Source organism: Histoplasma capsulatum, assembly GCF_000150115.1.
Source record: "Histoplasma capsulatum G186AR genomic scaffold supercont2.1, whole genome shotgun sequence".
Taxonomy (NCBI): domain Eukaryota; kingdom Fungi; phylum Ascomycota; class Eurotiomycetes; order Onygenales; family Ajellomycetaceae; genus Histoplasma; species Histoplasma capsulatum.
In genome coordinates, this window is record NW_025544801.1 from 861271 (window position 1) to 881415 (window position 20145).

Consider the following 20145-nt stretch of genomic DNA (forward strand, 5'->3'; position numbering starts at 1 on the left):
CCCGCGAATATGGTAAATGCGAAAATGCAGGCGCGATGTCGATTCCTGGAACACCTTCCTCCACAAACCCGCAAATACAAATATTCAGGGTTCTAATGCTTGGAAGAAGCCGTAAATGAAGAGTGCAGGCGCTTCCTAGACGAAACCCGAAGTCCTTGCATTATCTTCACAGATTTCCCCCACCCTGAAATTAGAAATCATGAAGAAAGATTTCCAGGAAAAGTCGACTACAATCCTACTCTTCAACTCTTGATTCTAACAACGCTTTTCACCCCTCACGAAGCAGCCACCGAAGTATTTGGTTACCGCATTGCGGCCAAAGCTGATGAGATGGGTATCTTCGACGCTCTCGCTTTCAAAGGCGGCACACGTGTAAAATCTCCTGGCAGAGAGAAGCAGTCTGGCCGCTCATGGGCTTCACAGGATCTTCCACCAAGGAGATCTTACCAATGGCCGACCGTCGCGCTGGAAGTGGCCTTCTCGGAATCACGAGAGCGAGTCAAACAAGATGTGGTATAGTGGCTCTACCGGCCGGGTGGCGACGTCCGCTCTGCCATTTCAATCGATATTAAAAGACGGAGTGGCAATATTTGGTCTCAAATCGTTGGGAGAATGCCTACCGGAGGCCGTCCCCATCCAGCACCCAAATCCATTCAAGAAACCATGAGATCTCGAGGGAAAGATGGCCAACCGCCATGCGTGACTGGGGATGACCTGTTAATTCCTTTCCAGCGGATGATGCTACGACAGCCTCGACATGGTGAGGCGGATTTTATCTTTTCAAGGGCGGACTTGTCGAGTGGCAAGTAATGGATAGCGTGTGATCCTTGGAGAAGGAGGATTGGGAGTGTTCAATTTCTTTATTTTGCTAATCTTCAGCTTTTCTTTGAGGTTATCATAGTGTTTCAACATATGCACCAGTTTAGGGCACAATTCCGTATTTGGTATAGTGTATGGGTACGAGTCCTCTTAGTCCATGCTCTTTCTATCATTTCTCAATCTTGGAGCTCAACCAAATATTGCCTCGCCTGACGGCCAAGATTTAGGCTGCAAGCTCCAAACCTGAGGCTTGCCAATTGGTATGTAACATGCTTATCATAGAACATTCTAGCCTAGACTTTTCCTCCACACCTCCGTACATCTCGTTTTCAGTACCCTATGGCGCTGTTTTTTTATCCCAAGTGTTAACAGGTTCGTCTCCTGACACCTCTTAACTAAACTTGAGGCATCTATATCATGCCGGAAGTCTTTTGATATTTCCACCATCTGGAATAGAAATATATACCTCTCCTTGTCTGGGATCCAGGCACCACCTCGCGATTGGTCGGATTTGTGACTTGGGCTAGCGTGGTCAAGCCAATCAAGGGTGGGGAAATTGGTGGAGGTCAGGACTGTATATGGACCTCCACAGATATGATGAAACTGAGCATGGACCCCCATGATGTGTCTACGCTGCGTACGAGTGTAATATGGACGTAGTATTATGTCGACCGAGACCTACACGTAGCCATAATTTATACAACGAGGCATACACTCTTTCTTTGTTTGTTTTGCTTTTCCTGATCCCTGAAGCGCAGCAGTCATAGTATAAATACTATCATAATTTCTTTTGACTCTGGTCACATCATGTCCGGGTATTGCACACGGGCCTCACTTGTACAGCACATTCACGTTGGTGGCCAGGACTGATTTTGTGCGCCTTGACGACTCCGACCACTAGCTTGGTGAAACCATGCAACCTACGCTGGGTAATTGTAATTGAATAGTCAACGAGGGCCTACAGAGAAGAGCTTTATATGACATGAGTTGGTGGTTATGGTGGTGATGTAGCCGAGATCATGGCGAAATAAGTTAGCACTGAATGGAGGATGGGTACTACACTTTACACAGTGGCTAGCCGAGAGAAGAGGACGAGCAACCAGCAAGTATACTAATCACCTTAACAGAGCTTAAAGGAGAATGACTGGTTGTAAAGGATAATGAATAGTAAAGAACATTGATGAATAGACAAGTAGAACTAATAAGCCATCAGTGAGCATTACGTATCCGCTTGGATAAAAGCCTATCCTACCCTTCCACGCAATGATAAATCTCTATTAACCTCATCAAATGTCAAACATTCCCCAAGGATAGACAAACAGTAAAGTAGAAAAGCGAAAGCCCCGACCGTCTGTGCCGATGTTCAAACTCTTAGCTCGACATACTGTATTAGCGGATGGGACTGGGAATGGGAACGACAGCTGTAAACGGGAGGATAGATTGTCGACTCCTGTAGACGAGGGCCGGGTCTATGAAGGCTGGATACTTTCCATGAGGCTCTGAAAGAAACAACATAATAACAGACAGGAGCAGACAGGATGAGAGGATGACATACTTCTGGTCGCCATTACTTAGTCTGGGGGTCCTTGGTGTCCCAGTTTGAGGGCTGCCTTTGGGCTGGAGGTGTGCTCCCCGGCTGGTTGTTACCATCTGGGATACGCTGTGGACATTCTTCCTGGTGGTTTATGCCTTCGCTGGGTGGAGAGTTAAGGGAAATCCCTTTCGTTGGGGGGAAAGCCACCACGTCTGTTTGGACGTGGCCGCAGGATACGACGGAGGATGACTTGGAGGACATCTCAACGGAAGGGGGATATGGGGATAGCTTTGGAGAGAGCGGTAGAACCTGAACTTTTGATAGGATATCGATGGAGTAGAAAACAAGAAAAATGCCGTTGATGAAGTTAGAATGAGAAAAAAAACTCAGGAAGGAAGTTCCCACTGATTGTCTGGCTTTCAACCCAAATTTATAGTAATGAAAATGACCCTTCCTTAGCCATGATAGTAAGTCCCGGCAGAAGCCAGGAAGCAATATCGTAGGAAGGAAAGACGAAACGAGCTTGTGAATGCTCCTTGCATGATCCTTTGATCCTCTATTCATGTTTTATTGGTTAAGTTCGACCCACGACGGGTGCGAGCTGATGGCAAAAGGAATGAAGGTCGACGTGAATCCAACCAGGAGCTTCGAATGATCGATATTCACCATTCTGGGTGTTGCCGGTTGTAAGAAAAGCTACGACAGCCATCTCACAGCCATCTCGACTCTTGGGCGTCCAATACGCTAGGCCTGTTGAAGGAAAGCGTCAAGGGCAGAGCACGGGGGAGGGCACACTTACAGGCTGCCCCGGCGGAGGGAGGCACGCTCTGCATGCGTAGCGTGAAGCCATCAGACCCGGGTTTATCTCATGGAAGAAGCCGGACAGGAAGCTGACGGAGACAGCTGCTCTCCTGCGTAGGAGGTCTATCTGGAAGGTCCTAGACAGGTAACGTGATAGCTCAACCGGGGGTTGCACCAATAAGTGACGTGTCGTGGCGTTATGCGGCCAATTAGCATATGTCGACGGGTATAGAGGGGGGACTTGCAAGTGCAATAGGCAAGAAAAGAGCAGGGCCGTGTGTGTTAACCCCAAATTTGCGTGGACAGTAGTTAATGACTTTCCTTGGCACACAAACACTCGTGGACGACGCAGAATTTCCACTTAGGGCTGGATGATCTAGGAAAACTGGAGAAGAAACATGGTCCTTAGATGAAAGAACATCAAGGCTTGACTGAGGGTGCTCTTCGATCCAAGAATGTTTGTCGCAGGTTGGCCAGAGACGTGAAGGAAGTGACCAAAGGAAGTGACCACAGGACAAAATAGGAGAAGAAGAGGGGAAGAAAGGCTGATGATGATAGAGGGGCGGGCAGGAGTATATAAAGGGGGAAATCTTTGGCCCGGCGAAGGGGACAAGAGGGGAAAAAAAGAGGAAAGATGCGCCCAGTCACAGGGGCTGGCCAATGGCATGCATCGGATGGCTCACATTAGGGGAAGTTTGCCCTAAGATTATGCTGGGAAGCCTGACTCTCTGCAGCCCCTGGCCGTTCCTGTAGCACTCAACAGCAAGGAGGAGCTAGCACGGGGGGAGAGCAGATGAACGACGCAGAAAGGTGATAATATGCCTATATGAGGAACACGGCCATCGAGTAGAACTCTATCACTGACAGTGAGGGTTCGGCTAAGTACCACGGAACGCTTCCCCCTGAAAATCCCAGCAGAGAGAAACAGATCCAACACGGAAAACATTGCGGGCATGGGCTGGTGATCACCACAGCAGAAACACTGTCTCCGAGCAAATCTACCACTCCCAAGCCACAAGCGATTGAGTAGGTATAAACCCTCGCGTCTCGAAGGTTCGTGTTTGGCAGTTCGTTGGGCGAGGAGGCCCTTGAATATATACCTTCCAGCTGAAGAAGGACAATTCATCCCAAGTTATTTCATTGGTTTACTGGAGGCCAGTTCGGCAACGAATTGTTTTCCATTGGTTATTGTCTGGCTGTGACTATTGGGCCACAGAACCAATGCTATGTCTCTGCATGGAGTCCTTTTGGAAGCACATGATATTTCATCCAGATCAAGCGAGCGGAAAATCTGACGTCGTTGAAAATATCAGCGGTTGGAGGTGAATGCCAAGAGACGATAGAGTTTTCGGTCTCACAATAGCATTCTTCTTTCAGTTAGTTTCGTGGATCCTTTTGAAAAATGTTGGCTTGTTGGCCCGACTGAATGTGTGCATCTGCCGATATCAGGGGCTTGGACGCAACTTCGCGTGCCTCGATATATGTGGATTTCGGATCTTTCCATGAAGACAGATATGGCTGATCAACCCCTTTCCTCATCAACTTCTTCAGAAAGAATGGAGAATGGTGACTGGTTGGTGAGATGAGTACTCACTGGGACATGTCAGTATTTATATATACCCAGTACCTATAAGTACGCGTTCTTTGACTAACAGATTGCTAGCTATTCTTTCTACGGGGCCTGATGCAAATTGGTACTTGGTTCCATTTAATAGGCATTGCCCACTTGATTGTTTGCAGGTGGAATGCCGGAAACAGAACATTTTGAGAATGCAGATGACAAAGAAATATCTCCAACACTGTGTCATGGCACAATGAAGGTTCTGCGCTTCAATCTGACATTTGAGAGTTGGGTGGAGAAAACGAGTCTCACACAATGGATGCGTTGATGAGTTTGCTGTCTTGAAAATATCCTTTCAAATGGGATTTTCCTGAGCTACCCCATGAGTATTTTATTTCCGGTTAGATGTAGCAGAGCATCAGTCCAATGCATATCACGCTGACATTTTATCTTACATTTCTTTTTGAAAGTGGTGCTATCCCTGAATTCATTACTTTTCCGTCCGGCTTTCATAATGACCTTGCTAAGAACTAAAGCTCCAAGGTGTGAAAATTGAATAAATAGGAAGAAAGTGGTAGCCTAGCTTGTGAGCATTCTTCATCCTACAAAGAAAAGCTGATAATAGAAGGTATTTACTACGAACCTCCATCAGCGGTGCATGTATATCTCAATTCTGAACAGAAGCAAGACTGCCTTCTAATTCTTTTCTTAAGAAAATGGTTTTGGATTCTAGTTGTGTCCTATGAAAACCGAAGAGTAAGACACTTAGCATTCGCAGTTGACTCCAGTCTGCTGCTTGAAAAAAAAAAAAAAAAAAAAAAAAAAAAAAAATAGGGATTTCTTTACCTTCTTTATCTCATTCGCTCTCATGGGTTTGGTCAATCACTGCGGCTTTGAAAATCGATATTGGTAGCAAGTGAAAACGCGATTAACAGCTTATCAGATATGAGTTGAAAATATAATCTTTAAAGTTACATAAGAACGTTAGACAGCTTCTTACGTCTACAAATTCAGTATCTCCGGATTATCACCTGACATTCCTGCTGGAATAGATAAATTTTTACAGATTGTAGGCTAAAATGAGGAGGAAGAAATTGAGGACATTGGTCACGGAGAGAGAGATACCTGGGATGCTACCTCAGCCTCTTCGTAGCACCCTGTGCAAGGTATACTTTCCACACATATAGTTGAGTTTCCTGGTTTCAATTGCCTGCCATCTCAGTGACTCCAACAGACGCATACGTATACACATATCATTGTTGGAGAATAACATCGAAGAGCGTGTTCTATTATTTTGGAGCAAAAAAAAAACATGAAGCTTTCCAAACAACCCCTTTAACAATCGGAAGAACTAGAAACCGGCAAACCCATTTTATGCGGCAAAGGAAAAAGTAAGGAAAACGATAGACATCCATGTGGCAGCGTTAGGATAACGTTACGAGAAAGAGATGCGAAATAAAGGAAATCAGAGGCTATCACTTAAAAAGGTGGAGGAGGGGGAGGGGCTGGAAAATAGAAGGCGGAGAGAAAACATAAAATGAAATGAGGAAAGAAATTAACAAAAACCAATCCCAACATTTCCCCTCCATATCGACAGAAACCACAACGGTGTTAAAGCTCCTCTGCCACCGCACTTCATCTCCGCATCTGCTCCCGTTCGACCTCGTACTTGAAATCAAAATACGGTTTATCAAAATGGTGAACACGCACGTATCCATCCTCTCCTCCAGAGGCATAGCCAGTGCCCAGTGGGTGCGCGGCGATCGTGTTCAGAGGACCGAAGTGGCCCTTGACACGGCCAATCTCGTCCTCAAAGATCTTGTGGTAGAAGCGGGCTTCGAACTTTCCTTGTCGGGCATCGGTGGTGGTGACGTCCATGGCTGCTTGACCACCGCCCAGAATTACAAAGTCTTTCTTGGTCGTGATGGCTGCGGTATTGAGGGGGGTGTCTGCTACGTAAGTTTTAAGAATGGCGAGGTTTCGGGAGGAAATTATCTAGCATTTTGGAGTTAGCTGCATAATGTATAGCAGATAAGTGGATAAGAACTCCAGCACGTACCTTGGCACTCTTGTCTTTGCATGCGGTGATGAAGTATGTTCGGTCAGGGGAGAATTGGATGTCGTTGATTTGGTAATCGAATTCATGAGCCTGGACGTTCTCAAGCTGCTCTCCGGTCTGTACATTGAATCCCACATGTGTTAATGAAAGAACTTCGACACAATAGACAACGCATATCCTGCTATTTATGGGACCGTACCTTGGCATCGTATTGGCTGACACTGCCATCCTCATGTCCAGCAATGATATATTTCGACAGGAAACTCCACCCAGCAACCGTCGCCTTGCTCTCTTCGCATGTGATTTTCAAAGAAGGCTCTTCGGGTTGATCTTCTAAACCATTTCCCTCCCCATCACCGTACCGTATATCAAATACCACAATTGTAGCCAGGTATCCCATCCGCTTCTCAGTTACACCCAATAACCGCTTGCCATCATGGCTGAACTCCACCCGCTTGACGGCCGTGGGGAAATCCCACACCTTGACGCACTCGCCGGTCTTCGTATTCCAAAGTCTGATGGTATTGTCTGCAGCGCCAGTAGCGACAAGAAGGCTGTTTGGGGTAACATCGACAGTCCACAGGGCACCCTGGTGTCCGTGGTAGGTGCCTAGTCGTTCACCATTTGCGGAGAACCAGGAGCAGAGAATCTTGTCTTTTGCGACTGAGAAAAGGAGGTCGCCATCACGGTTGAATTTTATTTGATTGATAGACCGTTCCTGTAATTTTATGCGTGTTAGCTACGGGAGAATCAATGTAGCTTGGGTGTCCGGGTTCGGAAAAGGAAGTCAGTCCATACATGGCCTTGAAGAAGAATGGGTCTCATATTGCCGATAGTAAAGGACCACTACTTGTGATCGCGATTCAACAAGTTATAGCAGGGTATGTAGCAAACACGCAATATGCTCGCTACTCTTGGTAGACAAGCTTAATAACCTGTGGAGTGGATGTGTCGTTGGCTGGACGGTGTCTGTTCACTCTCGTCTTCCTCCGATAATTTCGTCGCACACTTCGATTCGTGCCAAGAGTTAAGTTACCATACCGGCTATCTCACAACGGATTACCGGGATTATAATAATCCGATATATTTTACAGCCTAAATAACGTTTGGTCAGCAGGAGAAAAGCTTAAAAAAGGCTAATCTGGGAATTTGAGATAAAGAATTCGAATAATTAGAAGATTCAATTGTGTGGTGAGCGCTGAGTCAGTGGCCAAAATGCGTATTAATAACTTAGAATAGTCAGTTATCGAGGAGCCAAAAATAATTGACCGTAGATTTCCTTCCTCTGGAAAATATTGAACCCTCGCCCTCTGGTTGATTATTACCCTGCCATCTGGGGTTCTTTTCCCGACCGCCAGCAGTCACACTTAGCGGCGCTTTCAAGCTCCCTTGCCATATTCTGACTCCCTCTAGCCGCAGGAATTGGTTGTTGCTCAAAGCCCAACTCCCTCCAGGCCAAGGCCGAGGCGATGCTCGTACCCAGCAGAAGAGTGGTTTGTCACAAGTATCAGCGTTTGGCGCCCACAGTTGGCTCCCCGCGGCCTAACCTGCTCTCTGCCTGCCCCTCCATCCCTCGAACGCACACCCACCACGACACGAGATTGGCGACACGGTTCTTTTCTTCATGCAGCACCAGGTCCATTAGTAATACCCCCCACGTCTTCAAGGCTTCTTCGATTAGCAACCCCCGTTTCCCGCGAGTGCAAGCCCGCACGTCTGACCCTTTCCCGCGGTTTCCAGTGGGACGACGCTTCTTTACGTCCAGCAAATTCAATATGGCGGCGGTCAAGATTGATGGCACTACAATTGCCAAAAACATCAGGGAGCGCCTGAATGTCGAGATTCAGAAGTCACAGGAAACCAATCCTAGGTTCAAGCCTTGCTTGGTCATTTTCCAAAGTATGTGCTCTATTCGTTGCAATTGCATGAGCCGCATCTCATCGCATACGAGTTACCCTTTTTTTTTTCAACGGCAATTTGAAACTAACTGGACTTATTTCGCATATAGTTGGCGACAGATCAGATTCCAGTATGACATAGACTCTATTATTTTTTCCTTTTCTCGTTCATTTGCTAACAGCTTATAGGCACTTATGTGCGCATGAAGCTGAAGGCTGCTGAAGAGGTATATACCCCGCCTTCTTTTTTTTCAATTAAAATAAAAGCACACTGGCGCTCATTGGTTATCCATGACTATAGGCAAATATACACTGCAAACTCCACAAATTCGCTGAAGATATCAGCGAACCCGAACTGCTTCAACAAATCTCACTCGCAAACAACGACCCGAGCGTGCATGGCATTATCGTCCAATTACCTCTCCCAAGCCACCTTTCCGAACATACTGTTACATCTGCTGTCGCTGCGGAGAAAGATGTTGACGGCTTTGGAGCTGTCAATATTGGAGAGCTGGCCAAGCGAGGAGGCAAGCCTCTGTTTGTTCCATGCACCCCCCAGGGAGTAATGGAACTCCTTCGTACCACTGGAGTTGAGCTGGCCGGCAAAAATGCCGTGGTTTTGGGCAGAAGTGACATTGTTGGAAGCCCTGTCAGCTACTTGTTGAAGAGCGCGGATGCCACTGTCACTGTCTGCCACTCGAAAACCAAAAACTTGGAAGCCATTGTCAAGGATGCAGATGTCTTGGTTGCTGCCATTGGGAAACCCGAGTTTGTCAAGGGTTCGTGGCTTCGACCGGGCGTGGTGGTCATCGATGTTGGCACCAACTACATTCCCGACGCAACGAAGAAATCAGGCCAACGGTTGGTTGGCGATGTTGAGTTTTCTTCGGCGAGTGAAGTCGCGTCGCATATCACTCCTGTTCCTGGGGGCGTTGGACCTATGACCGTAGCCATGCTTCTTCAGAATGTGGTTAATTCCGCAAGAGCCTATTTCGAGAGGCAAAAGGATAGGCACATCACACCTCTACCTATCAAGCTTCAAAGCCCAGTCCCCTCAGACATCGCCATCTCTCGAGCCCAGCGACCCAAGCCTATTACCCAGATTGCCGCAGAGGTCGGCATTGAACCGCACGAGTTAGAGCCATACGGACATACCAAGGCCAAGGTTAGCCTTGATCTTTTAGATCGTCTATCTCACCGCCGCAACGGACGCTATATTTTGGTGTCCGGAATCACCCCAACCCCTCTGGGGGAAGGCAAATCGACCACGACTATGGGTCTCACACAGGCTCTTGGCGCCCATCTCAACAGAGTAGTCTTTGCCAACGTCCGACAGCCCAGTCAAGGCCCTACCTTCGGAATCAAGGGCGGTGCAGCTGGAGGAGGATACAGTCAGGTCATCCCTATGGACGAATTCAACCTTCACTTGACCGGTGACATTCATGCTATTACGGCTGCAAACAACTTGCTAGCAGCTGCTATCGAAACGAGAATGTTCCACGAATCCACGCAAAGCGACGCTGCGCTGTATAAACGGCTAGTGCCAGTCAAGAAGGGGAAACGTGAATTCCAAAGCATCTTCTTCCGACGATTGAAGAAATTAGGGATTTCAAAAACGGACCCAAACGACCTAACACCAGAGGAAATCAACCGCTTCGCAAGATTGGATATTGACCCGGAGACCATTACCTGGCGGAGAGTCCTGGACGTGAACGACAGGCACCTGCGTACCATAACGGTTGGCCAGGCTGCAACCGAGAAAGGCCACACTAGACAGACCGGCTTTGATATCTCCGTTGCAAGCGAGTGTATGGCCATCCTCGCCCTTAGCAATGACCTTGGCGACATGCGAGAACGCCTTGGTAGAATGGTGGTTGCAACCTCTAAGAACGGCGATCCTGTCACTTGCGACGACATTGGCTGCGGAGGCGCCCTCGCAGCGCTGATGAGGGATGCAATTAAACCAAATCTCATGCAAAGTCTCGAGGGAACGCCAGTGTTCGTCCACGCTGGGCCCTTCGCCAACATCAGCATTGGCGCCAATTCCGTCGTGGCGGACAAACTCGCCCTGAAACTGGCAGGCACAGAGCCAGACGAGGACCACGAGGAAAAGACCGGGTTCGTCGTCACCGAAGCCGGCTTCGATTTCACCATGGGCGGTGAGCGGTTCTTCAACATCAAGTGCCGCTCGTCAGGCCTCGTTCCGGACACGGTGGTCATCGTCGCCACCGTCCGAGCCATCAAGGCCCACGGAGGCGGGCCCCCTATCGCCCCCGGCGCCCCGCTGGCTGCAGAATACACGACCGAAAACGTAGAACTGCTACGAAACGGCTGCGTCAATCTGAAGAAACAGATCGAGAACGCGAAGCGCTACGGCATCCCCGTCGTGGTCGCCATCAACAAATTCGAAACCGACACGGACGCCGAGGTAGCCGTGATTCGCGAAGAGGCAATCGCCGCAGGCGCGGAGGATGCTATTCCCGCCAACCACTGGGCGGAGGGCGGTGCCGGAGCCGTCGACCTAGCCAAGGGCGTCATCATCGCCAGCTCGAAGCCCAAGGATTTCAAGCTGCTGTATGATCTCGAGGGCACGGTGCAGGAGCGCATCGAGCGCATCGGGAAGGAAATGTACGGCGCCGCGAAGGTGGAGTTCAGTGAGCTTGCGCAGAAGAAGGTCGACTCGTATACCAAGCAGGGCTTTGGAAACCTCCCAATCTGCATTGCGAAGACGCAGTATTCGCTCAGTCACGATCCGAACCTCAAGGGTGCGCCGACTGGCTTCACCGTTCCAATCAGGGATGTCAGGCTTGCCGTTGGTGCGGGATATTTGTATGTTTTTTTTTTCCTTCCCTTCCCTTTCTTTCCTTCTTGGTTTGGTTTGTTTTGATTCTTCAGGACGGGCTGGCGGGCTGTATACTCCAAATTCAAAGGTGTATGAAACTAACGAATATATATCTTACAGGTACGCACTCGCCGCTGATATCCAAACCATCCCCGGCCTCCCCACTGCGCCCGGATATCTCAATGTCGATGTTGATGCCGAGACTGGCGAAATTGATGGTCTTTTCTGAAATAGAAAGTTTCCTCTTGACCTAGATGAAAGAAAGAGCTCTTTATCTCCATTTAGATTTATATATGAGAGAGAAAAGAAAGAGGGAAGAGAAAGAAAGAGGAGAAAGAGAGAGAGAAAGAAAGAAAAGAGGAGTAAATTAGAAACACTAAAAATTTCAACAACCGACGACGCATAGTCCAACCCATACATAACCACACACCCCCTCCCTGTCCCCTCCTACTCTTATCCATTCAACAGAATTCCAGGGTGGGAGGTTTTTTTTTTTTTTCGAATCTATCTGGTGGGAGAAACATGCGTGATGCCTCTTCTAGAGTTCCCCTTTCGATCTCTATCAGGATTTTTACATTCTTCTCCTCTCATACTCTCTCTCCTTCCATTTCCCTCTCCGTAAAATGTTGTTATTTTTCCATTGGCCCCTTTCCTTCGAAATTGGGCATATTCGTTCTTGGTTAGTTAGATAGGACCACACCTGCGTATGGATGAGGTGTAGGTCTGCAAGGAAACGAACGATAGAGATAAAAAAAGATAGAAGCTAGTTAAATCAAATCAAATCAAAAATCACAAACAATAGGAACCTTCCTTTGTTTCTTTCCTTCATCCCTTGAAGATAATCCATGTCCATCTACGGACGGAGCAAGCTCTGCTTCCCGCCCCGCTATTCTCCCCCCCCCCCCCCTCCCCCACGAAGACAATGCATGCCATGCAAGCATGCAATGAGACTGGTATGGTAACCCGGTCACGCAATGTCCGTGCTCATGGGTATCGTCTAGGTACAGTACCATGGCAATTCCCAGTCAGGGGCGAGTGGGGGAAAGGGGTACGGGGGTACGGGGGTAGCCGGCGGCGGAGGAGCCATTATATATGTATATATATATATTCACTCAGCAGTATCGTTTCATTGTTAGGAGTTTTATCATGATTGTTTGGGGTTTGATGGAGGAGAGTAGACAGTACTACTGTACACAGTATGGCCAGTAGTGTGAAGATAAGATTAGCCGTGAGTGCATCATGCATGTGCAGGGAAGGGGGAGGATCCTTGGCCCGACGACCTGCATGGATGTATGTGTGTGGACAAGTATATGTACAGTACAACGGCAGAAGGTATCACATCACAGTCCAAGCAGGAGTAGTAACAGGTACGTATGTATGTATATACCCTCACCCTTCTTATCTCATATCTGCAGCCAATGTCACCCCGCCAACCAGCGTGCCGCGCCGTGGGGTGCCCGGGCCACTCTCCGCCAATAGCAGCGTCCAGGCACCAGTGGGGCCTCGGATCTAGCGGCAGCCTGGCAGCCGACGTCATATATAAGGTTGCATCACGCGGGGCTTGGCGTAGCCGGATACAGCCTAGCGCGGGCTGCCCATTCGTCCGCCAGGCTAATCAGCCAATGACAGCCAATGACAGCAGGCCAGCCGAGGGGCCGGGATGCTGAATCGGGACAGTTTTGCCGGTGCTGGCCGCGAGGGGACGAGGAGGAAGAAGGATATGAGGTAATAGTAAGCACAGTTGGAGTGGAGTGGAGGGATGGGGGGCAAGTGTCTGAAACTGCTATCCGTGTTGCTTCTTCACCCTCTTCCACTTCCACTTCCACTTCCACATCCATCGCTGTTCACTGCTGCCCTTCTTCCCTCACGGTTTCGAGCTTGAGCTTTGCGAAGTACCAAACTCAAATACCCACCACAAGTCGGGCCCGAAAAAGAGATAAAATTACAAAAACACTAGAGGGAGGGGAAAAGACAATCAGAAGCAGAGGAGCCAGCCAGATTTTACAACCAAAGCAAGAAAGGGAGCTTGACGCAGCGTCAAGCGATTAACTGACTGACTGCTGCTGATTGCTGCTGGTGTCAAGATCTCGGGTGCTGTCAATCTGGAGCCATGCCTTCCCTCCGGCCCACTTCCGTTCGTACCCGACTCCCGCTGCCCTTGGTTTCTTCCTCCGCTGGCGCACTCCGCTCTCTATCCGTCTCCCAGCGTGCTTCGTTTGCTTCTTCCTCCTCCTCCTCCTCCTCCTCCTCCTCCGCCCCCTTCTTGCGCCTCTCTTCTGGTCTGCCAAAACCGCCATCCTCCTCCCTCCTCGCCAGCTCCACCCAGAGAGCCTTCCCAGCGGCGATCCTCCCTTCAACCTCACAGACACGCAAAATGACAGGCTCCCGCCGGAAGATCAAGGTGAAGAACCCTGTGGTGGAATTGGATGGCGATGAGGTATGTTGCTTTTTTTTGGCTTTTCTTTTTTCTTTTTCTTTTCTTTTCTTCTTTTTTTACGAGTGGGCGTGAGCATGTGCATGCCCCCTCCACACCTCAATTCTCCTCAACCCCACCACGTACAGGGCGACATAAAAGCTACGCGCAGCGTCAATTCTGTGTAGTGCTGGGTATGATGAATGTATTGATTTGGCGCGGATATTATCCGTGTTTCATGTTATTTTCATTTTCATTTTCAATTTTATTAGGAGTTATGTGCGGTGGTGTCCAAAGCGTTGAACTGTGCTGGTGCAATTCTTCTTCATTTGGCTTCTTTCTTTTTCCATCAACAAACACTGACCGAGAGATTCTCTGAGCTGGCGACATAGATGACAAGGATTATTTGGCAAGATATCAAGGATAAAGTAAGCACGATACTCCCTCCTGATTTGCTATCAACTTCCAAGAAGCGGGAAGCTAACCTCCTTGTCACCTTCCAGTTTATACACCCGTCAGTCTGATTGACCCCGTCTCTATTCTCTCCCCCTTCTTCACCGGCAACCGCAGCTATTTGCCTCCGGTTGATCTCTAGCATTACTAAGGCCGATGGTGTTTCAGATATCTTGATATCGACCTCAAGTATTATGATCTGGTATGTAGAGATCTCCTTTCCTTTCCCTCCGAATCGTTCTCGTGGACATGGTTTGCTAACATGTATGGTCTTCATAGGGCTTAGAATACCGTGACCAGACCAACGACCAAGTCACCATTGACTCCGCAGAGGCTATCAAGAAATACGGGGTAGGCGTCAAGTGCGCTACTATTACCCCAGACGAGGCCAGAGTCGAAGAATTTAAGCTGAAGCAGAGTGAGTCCGCCGCCCTGACCCTTTCATTAGCTCCCGCATGTTTTCTTTTCGACAGCTACTAATTCACTTCTTCTCTAGTGTGGCTATCTCCAAATGGGACTATCAGAAACATCCTGTGAGCCTTTCCAAATCTAAATTCAATCTAAATTTCGCTCGTTCGGATAGCTAGAAATCAGCCTCGCTAATACCTCTCTAGAGGCGGAACCGTTTTCCGTGAACCGATTGTGATTCCTCGCATTCCCCGACTCGTACCCGGCTGGAAGAAACCAATTATCATCGGTCGACATGCATTTGGAGACCAATACCGGGCCAAGGACCTCGTCGTCCCCGGACCAGGCACCCTCGAGCTCGTCTACACGCCGAAAGGCGGCCAGCCCGAGCATATTAAGGTCTTCGATTTCGAGGGCGGCGGAGTTGCCATGAGTCAATACAACACAGATGATTCCATCGCCGGCTTCGCGCATGCCAGCTTCAAACTGGCCCTCTTAAAAGAAATGCCCCTGTATATGAGCACCAAAAATACTATTCTGAAGAAATACGACGGGAGGTTCAAGGATATCTTCCAGGAGATCTTTGAGGCGAACTACAAGAAGGACTTCGATGCCAAGGGCATCTGGTACGAACATAGACTTATCGATGACATGGTCGCGCAGATGATCAAGAGCGATGGCGGTTTTGTCATCGCCATGAAGAGTAAGCCTAACCCACACAACCGTCGCTTGGCCCATATTTACCTTCCCCACCCCCCCAACACACACATACATTTAACAACCTCCTTCCAACAGACTACGATGGCGACGTCCAATCCGACATTGTTGCCCAAGGCTTCGGCTCCCTCGGCCTGATGACCTCCACCCTCACAACTCCTGACGGCAAGGCATTCGAATCCGAAGCCGCCCACGGCACCGTCACCCGCCACTATCGCGAATACCAAAAGGGCAACGAAACCTCCACCAACCCCATCGCGTCCATCTTCGCCTGGACCCGCGGCCTCATCCGCCGCGGCCAGCTCGACAACACCCCCGACGTCGTCGTGTGGGCGGAGCAGCTGGAGCGCGCGTGCATCGACGTCGTCGACGAGGACGGGGTCATGACCAAGGACCTGGCGCTAGCGTGCGGGCGCAAGGATCGCGCGGCGTGGGTGACGACGCGAGAGTATCTAGAAGCGGTAGAGAGGCGGTTGCAGAAGAATCTGGCGAATGCGAAGTTGTAAATTTTTTTATTTTCTCTCTCTTCACATATATTTCTCTGATTTCTGATCGATTGGTGTTTTTTTTATTCCTCTTTCTATCTTCTTTTTGCTTCGTTCTCCGTCCCTTCTTTCTTTATTTTTTCAAACCCCCGTTTACTTGCGGGAATTGGATAGAGCCAGTTGATGATGTTCTGTTTTGGTAGCAGGTAGCAGGTTATATATATACACGTGGGATCTATGAAATGAGCCCTAACACCACGCCCGAAGTCCTCCTTCCCAAAAAACAAACCCACACTCTCTTCTTTATCCAACCCAATCTTCTTTGGGCCAAAATGCACACATGATCCGCACGAAGAAAGCACAACATGTGCGCGTGTGCGTCCGTGTGGTATTTTTTTTTTATCTTTTTCAATCTTTCTGTCATAAATCTCTAGCTCGCTTTTTTTTTATTATATATAGAGATAGAGATAGAGATAGATATCCTATTCTATATCCGTATCCACAAACGATACGGATTAAAATACGCAGAGGTGGGTAGGAGGAGAGAAAGCTCCGAACCTATTTACCATCTATGTGTGTAACTATCATTTCAAATCAGACTTTGTATTTTTCCAAAAAGGGGACGGGGGACGGAACCCATCAACAGATTCTCGAAGGCTCAAGAATATAATCGTAATCGTATTAGTTAGTTATCAAAGCTATACATATATATATAATGGACCGTGCTTCAACCAAAGACATTAACACTCAATTCATTACTGGATTGATAGTTAGTTAGCTTGTTGGTTTAAGGTAGGCTTTTATTTATTGTTATTTTATTATATATAACTATATATAGATAAGATGGATGGATGGATGTATGTATGTAACTATAATTTAAAAAGATTTACAGATTTACGGAACCATGAACTGCAAATATTCACATTAGGTTTTTCTTTTTTTTATTTTTCCCGCATTCCGCCTTTCTCTTCCCCCCCCCCCCTTCTCTCTCTATACAAGGGAACAAAAAGGGCAGTAGGCAGTACAGTACATGCACAACGAAAAGACAAGAAAAAGAGAATCCCAAAGGAAAGAAAAAAAAAAAAAATCCCATTACCTCTATGAACGGCCAACAACAACATCAACAACAACCTTTCCACGGCCGAGATTGCCCTTCCATCTCCCCATCCCATCCCATTCAGCATTCTTCATACACAAAACCGAGTAGAGAAAGCATAATTTATGTTTTTGAAGGGGTCTAAACCTCGGCGCCCGCCCCCACCTCCCTTCTCTCCCTTCTTCTCCCTTTCATGCAAATGCAAGTCTGCACAGAGAGATATGATTTAAAGCCCCCATACACCGCACACCGCACACCCCATCCCCATCCCTATCCCCATCCCCTTTCCCTCTGAGACATCGTTCTTTATTTCGTCACGTTGGCAGGCGTGTACCAGAACGTCGGCCTCACGAATCTACAGGCGGGACGAATTCGGGTGCGAGAATATATGTGTTAGTGTTGGTTAAAGTTAAAAGGGGGATTCCAGCATGCGGGAACACCAATAAAAATAAAAAAAACAGCAAGCTTCCTCCGGACAATAGCTCATTACATATATATATATATGCAACTTCCCAGCCAGCCTGCGGGCAAAGCATACATACACACACACACACACACACACACACACACACCCATATATACAATAATACACAAGACATGACTGAAAAAAAATGCGCGGAGTCCTGATTGTTGGAGTTGGAAAAAAAAAAAAAAAAAAAAAAACGCACCGGTCCGAATGATAAACCTTAGTCTCCGATCCCATCAGCTGCTTCTCCCGCGCTTTGTCCGCCAGGTGTCTGCGGACCTGGTCGCGGTCTTCCTCCGCCTGGAGGAGCGGGATTAGGTGGATGCGGGACCACATCTTTTCGCGACCGAGTTCACTGCGAAGGATTAAAAAAGACGATAGGAATTCGGGCGCTGGTTAGCTCTCTCCATTTGTAACGCGGGGAATGTAAAAAATGGAGGCCCGGGAGGGCGGGCAGGGAAACCTGGTTTATCGTATGATATCAAAGGTTTTTCGTGTGTGGAGGTGGTGGTGGTTCGATTCGATGTCCCTTAACTTACTTCTGCTCCCGGATTCCCAGGAATACCTTATAGAAGCCGTATGCCATGATCAGGTGCATGCCGACGAGGTAGTAGACGGGCCGGAAGCCGCGGACGGGGAGGTTGCGCTGCAGTAATTTTTTTTTTTTTTTTTTTTTCCTGGGTCAGTATGGCGCGCGTCATAAAGCTGATATGGCCTCCATCTTGCTATCCTGACTAGTTGATGCTCTGGGGAATCTGGATAGAGGAAAGAGCCAAGGCAGGTTCGGGGAGCGGGTTCGATGGCGCACTGGCGTACCTTATACTGGATGGGCTGATAGCCCCCAGCGGGGGGCATGTCCTGAGGCATTGTAGCGGTTCAATTGGTGGGTTGGAAGGTTGCTTCCAGGGACTATGGAAGTTGGAGATGGAAGGCGGAGTGAGGGTTTGGATAATTGTCACGTGAATTTGCTGACTGTCAAACATGAGCGCTGCGTGATTGGACAGGGCGCTTTTTTTTTTTTCCTTTGCTCAACATCCTATTGGGTTTGCAGGCCAAATCCGCGCATTGTTATATAGAATCTCACGTTCTGATGACCCATTTTCAGATCGCTTAACCAATATGGATGATAGCGAGCGGCCAAGGAAACTACAGAAGACCGCCCATGATATGACAAGCCCCGCGACTGAGGGGCTGATCTCTACAACGACTTCCATTTCTACCCCCGATGGCAACACAGCTGAGAATCATGGCGCGACCGAAAGCAACGGCCAGCTAAATATTACGCTTAAATCTATACCCGAGACAGACGAAAACGGCCAGCCGTTATCAAAAAACCAAAGAAAGAAACTTCTAAAACGAGAACGATGGGCAGCCGGAAAGGAATGGCGCAAGGAAAAACGCAAAGAGAAGATCGTAGCGAAGAAGGAGCGCCAGCGCGCTGCGAAAGCCCAAACAGCTGCACAAGACGGAGTCGATCCAGATGATATGACTCTGCTGTCGAGATCAGAGCGGAAGAAAGTCGAGCAGCAACGGTCCGTCCTCCTCCCGATAGCGTTTGTGATCGATTGCGACTTTGACGACCTCATGGTTGAGAAGGAGCGCATATCACTGGGTTCCCAGATAACGCGGTCGTACTCTGACAATGCAAAAGCGCAGTTCAGAGCTCACATGTTCATTTCGTCCTTTAATAAACGACTGAAGGAGAGATTCGATACTGTGCTTTCGAAACAATATACGCGGTGGAAGGGGGCTACTTTTATGGAGGAAGATTATGTGGTCGCGGCTGAACAGGCCAGGGAGCGGATGCGCAAGCCCACGGGGGGCAAAATGATGGGGATGTTTGCTGGCAAAGACGCCGTCAGCCCCGATGATGGGGAGGTCATTTACCTCAGCAGCGACAGCCCGAATACTTTGACGGAGTTGAAGCCATTTAGCACATATATCATTGGTGGGTTAGTTGACAAGAACCGACACAAGGGAGTCTGTTACAAGAGCGCGATGGGGAAGGGGATCAAGACGGCGAAGCTCCCCATTGGCGACTACATGCAGATGCAGAGCCGTTATGTGCTAGCTACGAACCACGTTATTGAAATTATGATTAGATGGCTTGAGCTGGGGGATTGGGGGACGGCATTTTGTTTAGTTTTGCCGAAGAGGAAGGGTGGTGTTCTTAAGGACAATCCCGGCGAGAGACATGATCAGGAAGATGATGATCAGGGAGCTGAAGCTGATGAAGGTGATGCGCCAGCGTCTGAAGTTAAGATTCAGGAAGCTGTTAGTTGCTCCTGACAACTTACGAGATTTAAGGGGATGAGATAGAAGATTTCCTATCCCAGGTTTACACCGCCCATACAATGCAATACCTTTGCGGCATGAACCACTCCGGGACAAGCAGGTATTGAGCAAGGAGATTGTTGTCATCTGTGCTGCGTAGTTAGAACAATCTTTGGAACACCGAATCTTTGATTATATAAGATTCGCATAACTGACCCCGGAAAAACGTAAATGCGAGACTAATGCCACAAACAACTTTTTTTGCCACGACCGCGAGCTGGTTCTGCCTATTTTGCTTTGTGATTATGACGCAGAAAAT

At 48.4% G+C, this 20145-nt stretch overlaps 7 protein-coding genes across 7 annotated transcripts; 4 read left to right on the forward strand and 3 right to left on the reverse strand.

Annotated features, from left to right (window-relative positions):
- Positions 1–24: 24 nt before the first annotated feature.
- Positions 25–810, forward strand: HCBG_00256 (uncharacterized protein; the record flags this gene model as incomplete). The annotated part of the gene is made up of 3 exons (XM_045427306.1): positions 25–37; positions 284–513; positions 733–810. 3 exons carry the CDS (start codon positions 25–27, stop codon positions 808–810), a joined length of 321 nt encoding a protein of 106 aa, XP_045291281.1.
- A 185-nt stretch (positions 811–995) lies between these two features.
- Positions 996–4100, reverse strand: HCBG_00257 (uncharacterized protein; the record flags this gene model as incomplete). Its single annotated transcript, XM_045427307.1, has 8 exons — positions 996–1068; positions 1286–1497; positions 1655–1739; positions 2205–2318; positions 2391–2662; positions 3153–3394; positions 3486–3699; positions 4020–4100. 8 exons carry the CDS (start codon positions 4098–4100, stop codon positions 996–998), a joined length of 1293 nt encoding a protein of 430 aa, XP_045291282.1.
- A 1873-nt stretch (positions 4101–5973) lies between these two features.
- On the reverse strand, positions 5974–7730 carry HCBG_00258 (eukaryotic translation initiation factor 3 subunit 2; the record flags this gene model as incomplete). The annotated part of the gene is made up of 4 exons (XM_045427308.1): positions 5974–6710; positions 6775–6891; positions 6974–7492; positions 7573–7730. The coding sequence occupies 4 exons, from the start codon at positions 7597–7599 to the stop codon at positions 6351–6353; spliced, it is 1023 nt and encodes a 340-aa protein (XP_045291283.1).
- A 259-nt stretch (positions 7731–7989) lies between these two features.
- HCBG_00259 (C-1-tetrahydrofolate synthase) lies at positions 7990–11743 on the forward strand (the record flags this gene model as incomplete). The annotated part of the gene is made up of 6 exons (XM_045427309.1): positions 7990–8012; positions 8188–8267; positions 8515–8673; positions 8862–8899; positions 8974–11501; positions 11635–11743. 6 exons carry the CDS (start codon positions 7990–7992, stop codon positions 11741–11743), a joined length of 2937 nt encoding a protein of 978 aa, XP_045291284.1.
- A 1881-nt stretch (positions 11744–13624) lies between these two features.
- Positions 13625–16250, forward strand: HCBG_00260 (isocitrate dehydrogenase; the record flags this gene model as incomplete). The annotated part of the gene is made up of 8 exons (XM_045427310.1): positions 13625–13951; positions 14320–14355; positions 14431–14441; positions 14549–14582; positions 14660–14798; positions 14877–14913; positions 14995–15491; positions 15584–16250. 8 exons carry the CDS (start codon positions 13625–13627, stop codon positions 16009–16011), a joined length of 1509 nt encoding a protein of 502 aa, XP_045291285.1.
- A 1142-nt stretch (positions 16251–17392) lies between these two features.
- On the reverse strand, positions 17393–18419 carry HCBG_00261 (NADH-ubiquinone oxidoreductase; the record flags this gene model as incomplete). Its single annotated transcript, XM_045427311.1, has 4 exons — positions 17393–17441; positions 17755–17907; positions 18092–18198; positions 18369–18419. The coding sequence occupies 4 exons, from the start codon at positions 18417–18419 to the stop codon at positions 17393–17395; spliced, it is 360 nt and encodes a 119-aa protein (XP_045291286.1).
- Positions 18420–18593: 174 nt separating this feature from the next.
- HCBG_00262 (tRNA m(1)G methyltransferase domain-containing protein) lies at positions 18594–20013 on the forward strand (the record flags this gene model as incomplete). The annotated part of the gene is made up of 1 exon (XM_045427312.1): positions 18594–20013. The coding sequence occupies one exon, from the start codon at positions 18672–18674 to the stop codon at positions 19839–19841; it is 1170 nt and encodes a 389-aa protein (XP_045291287.1).
- Between the last annotated feature and the right edge of the window lie 132 nt (positions 20014–20145).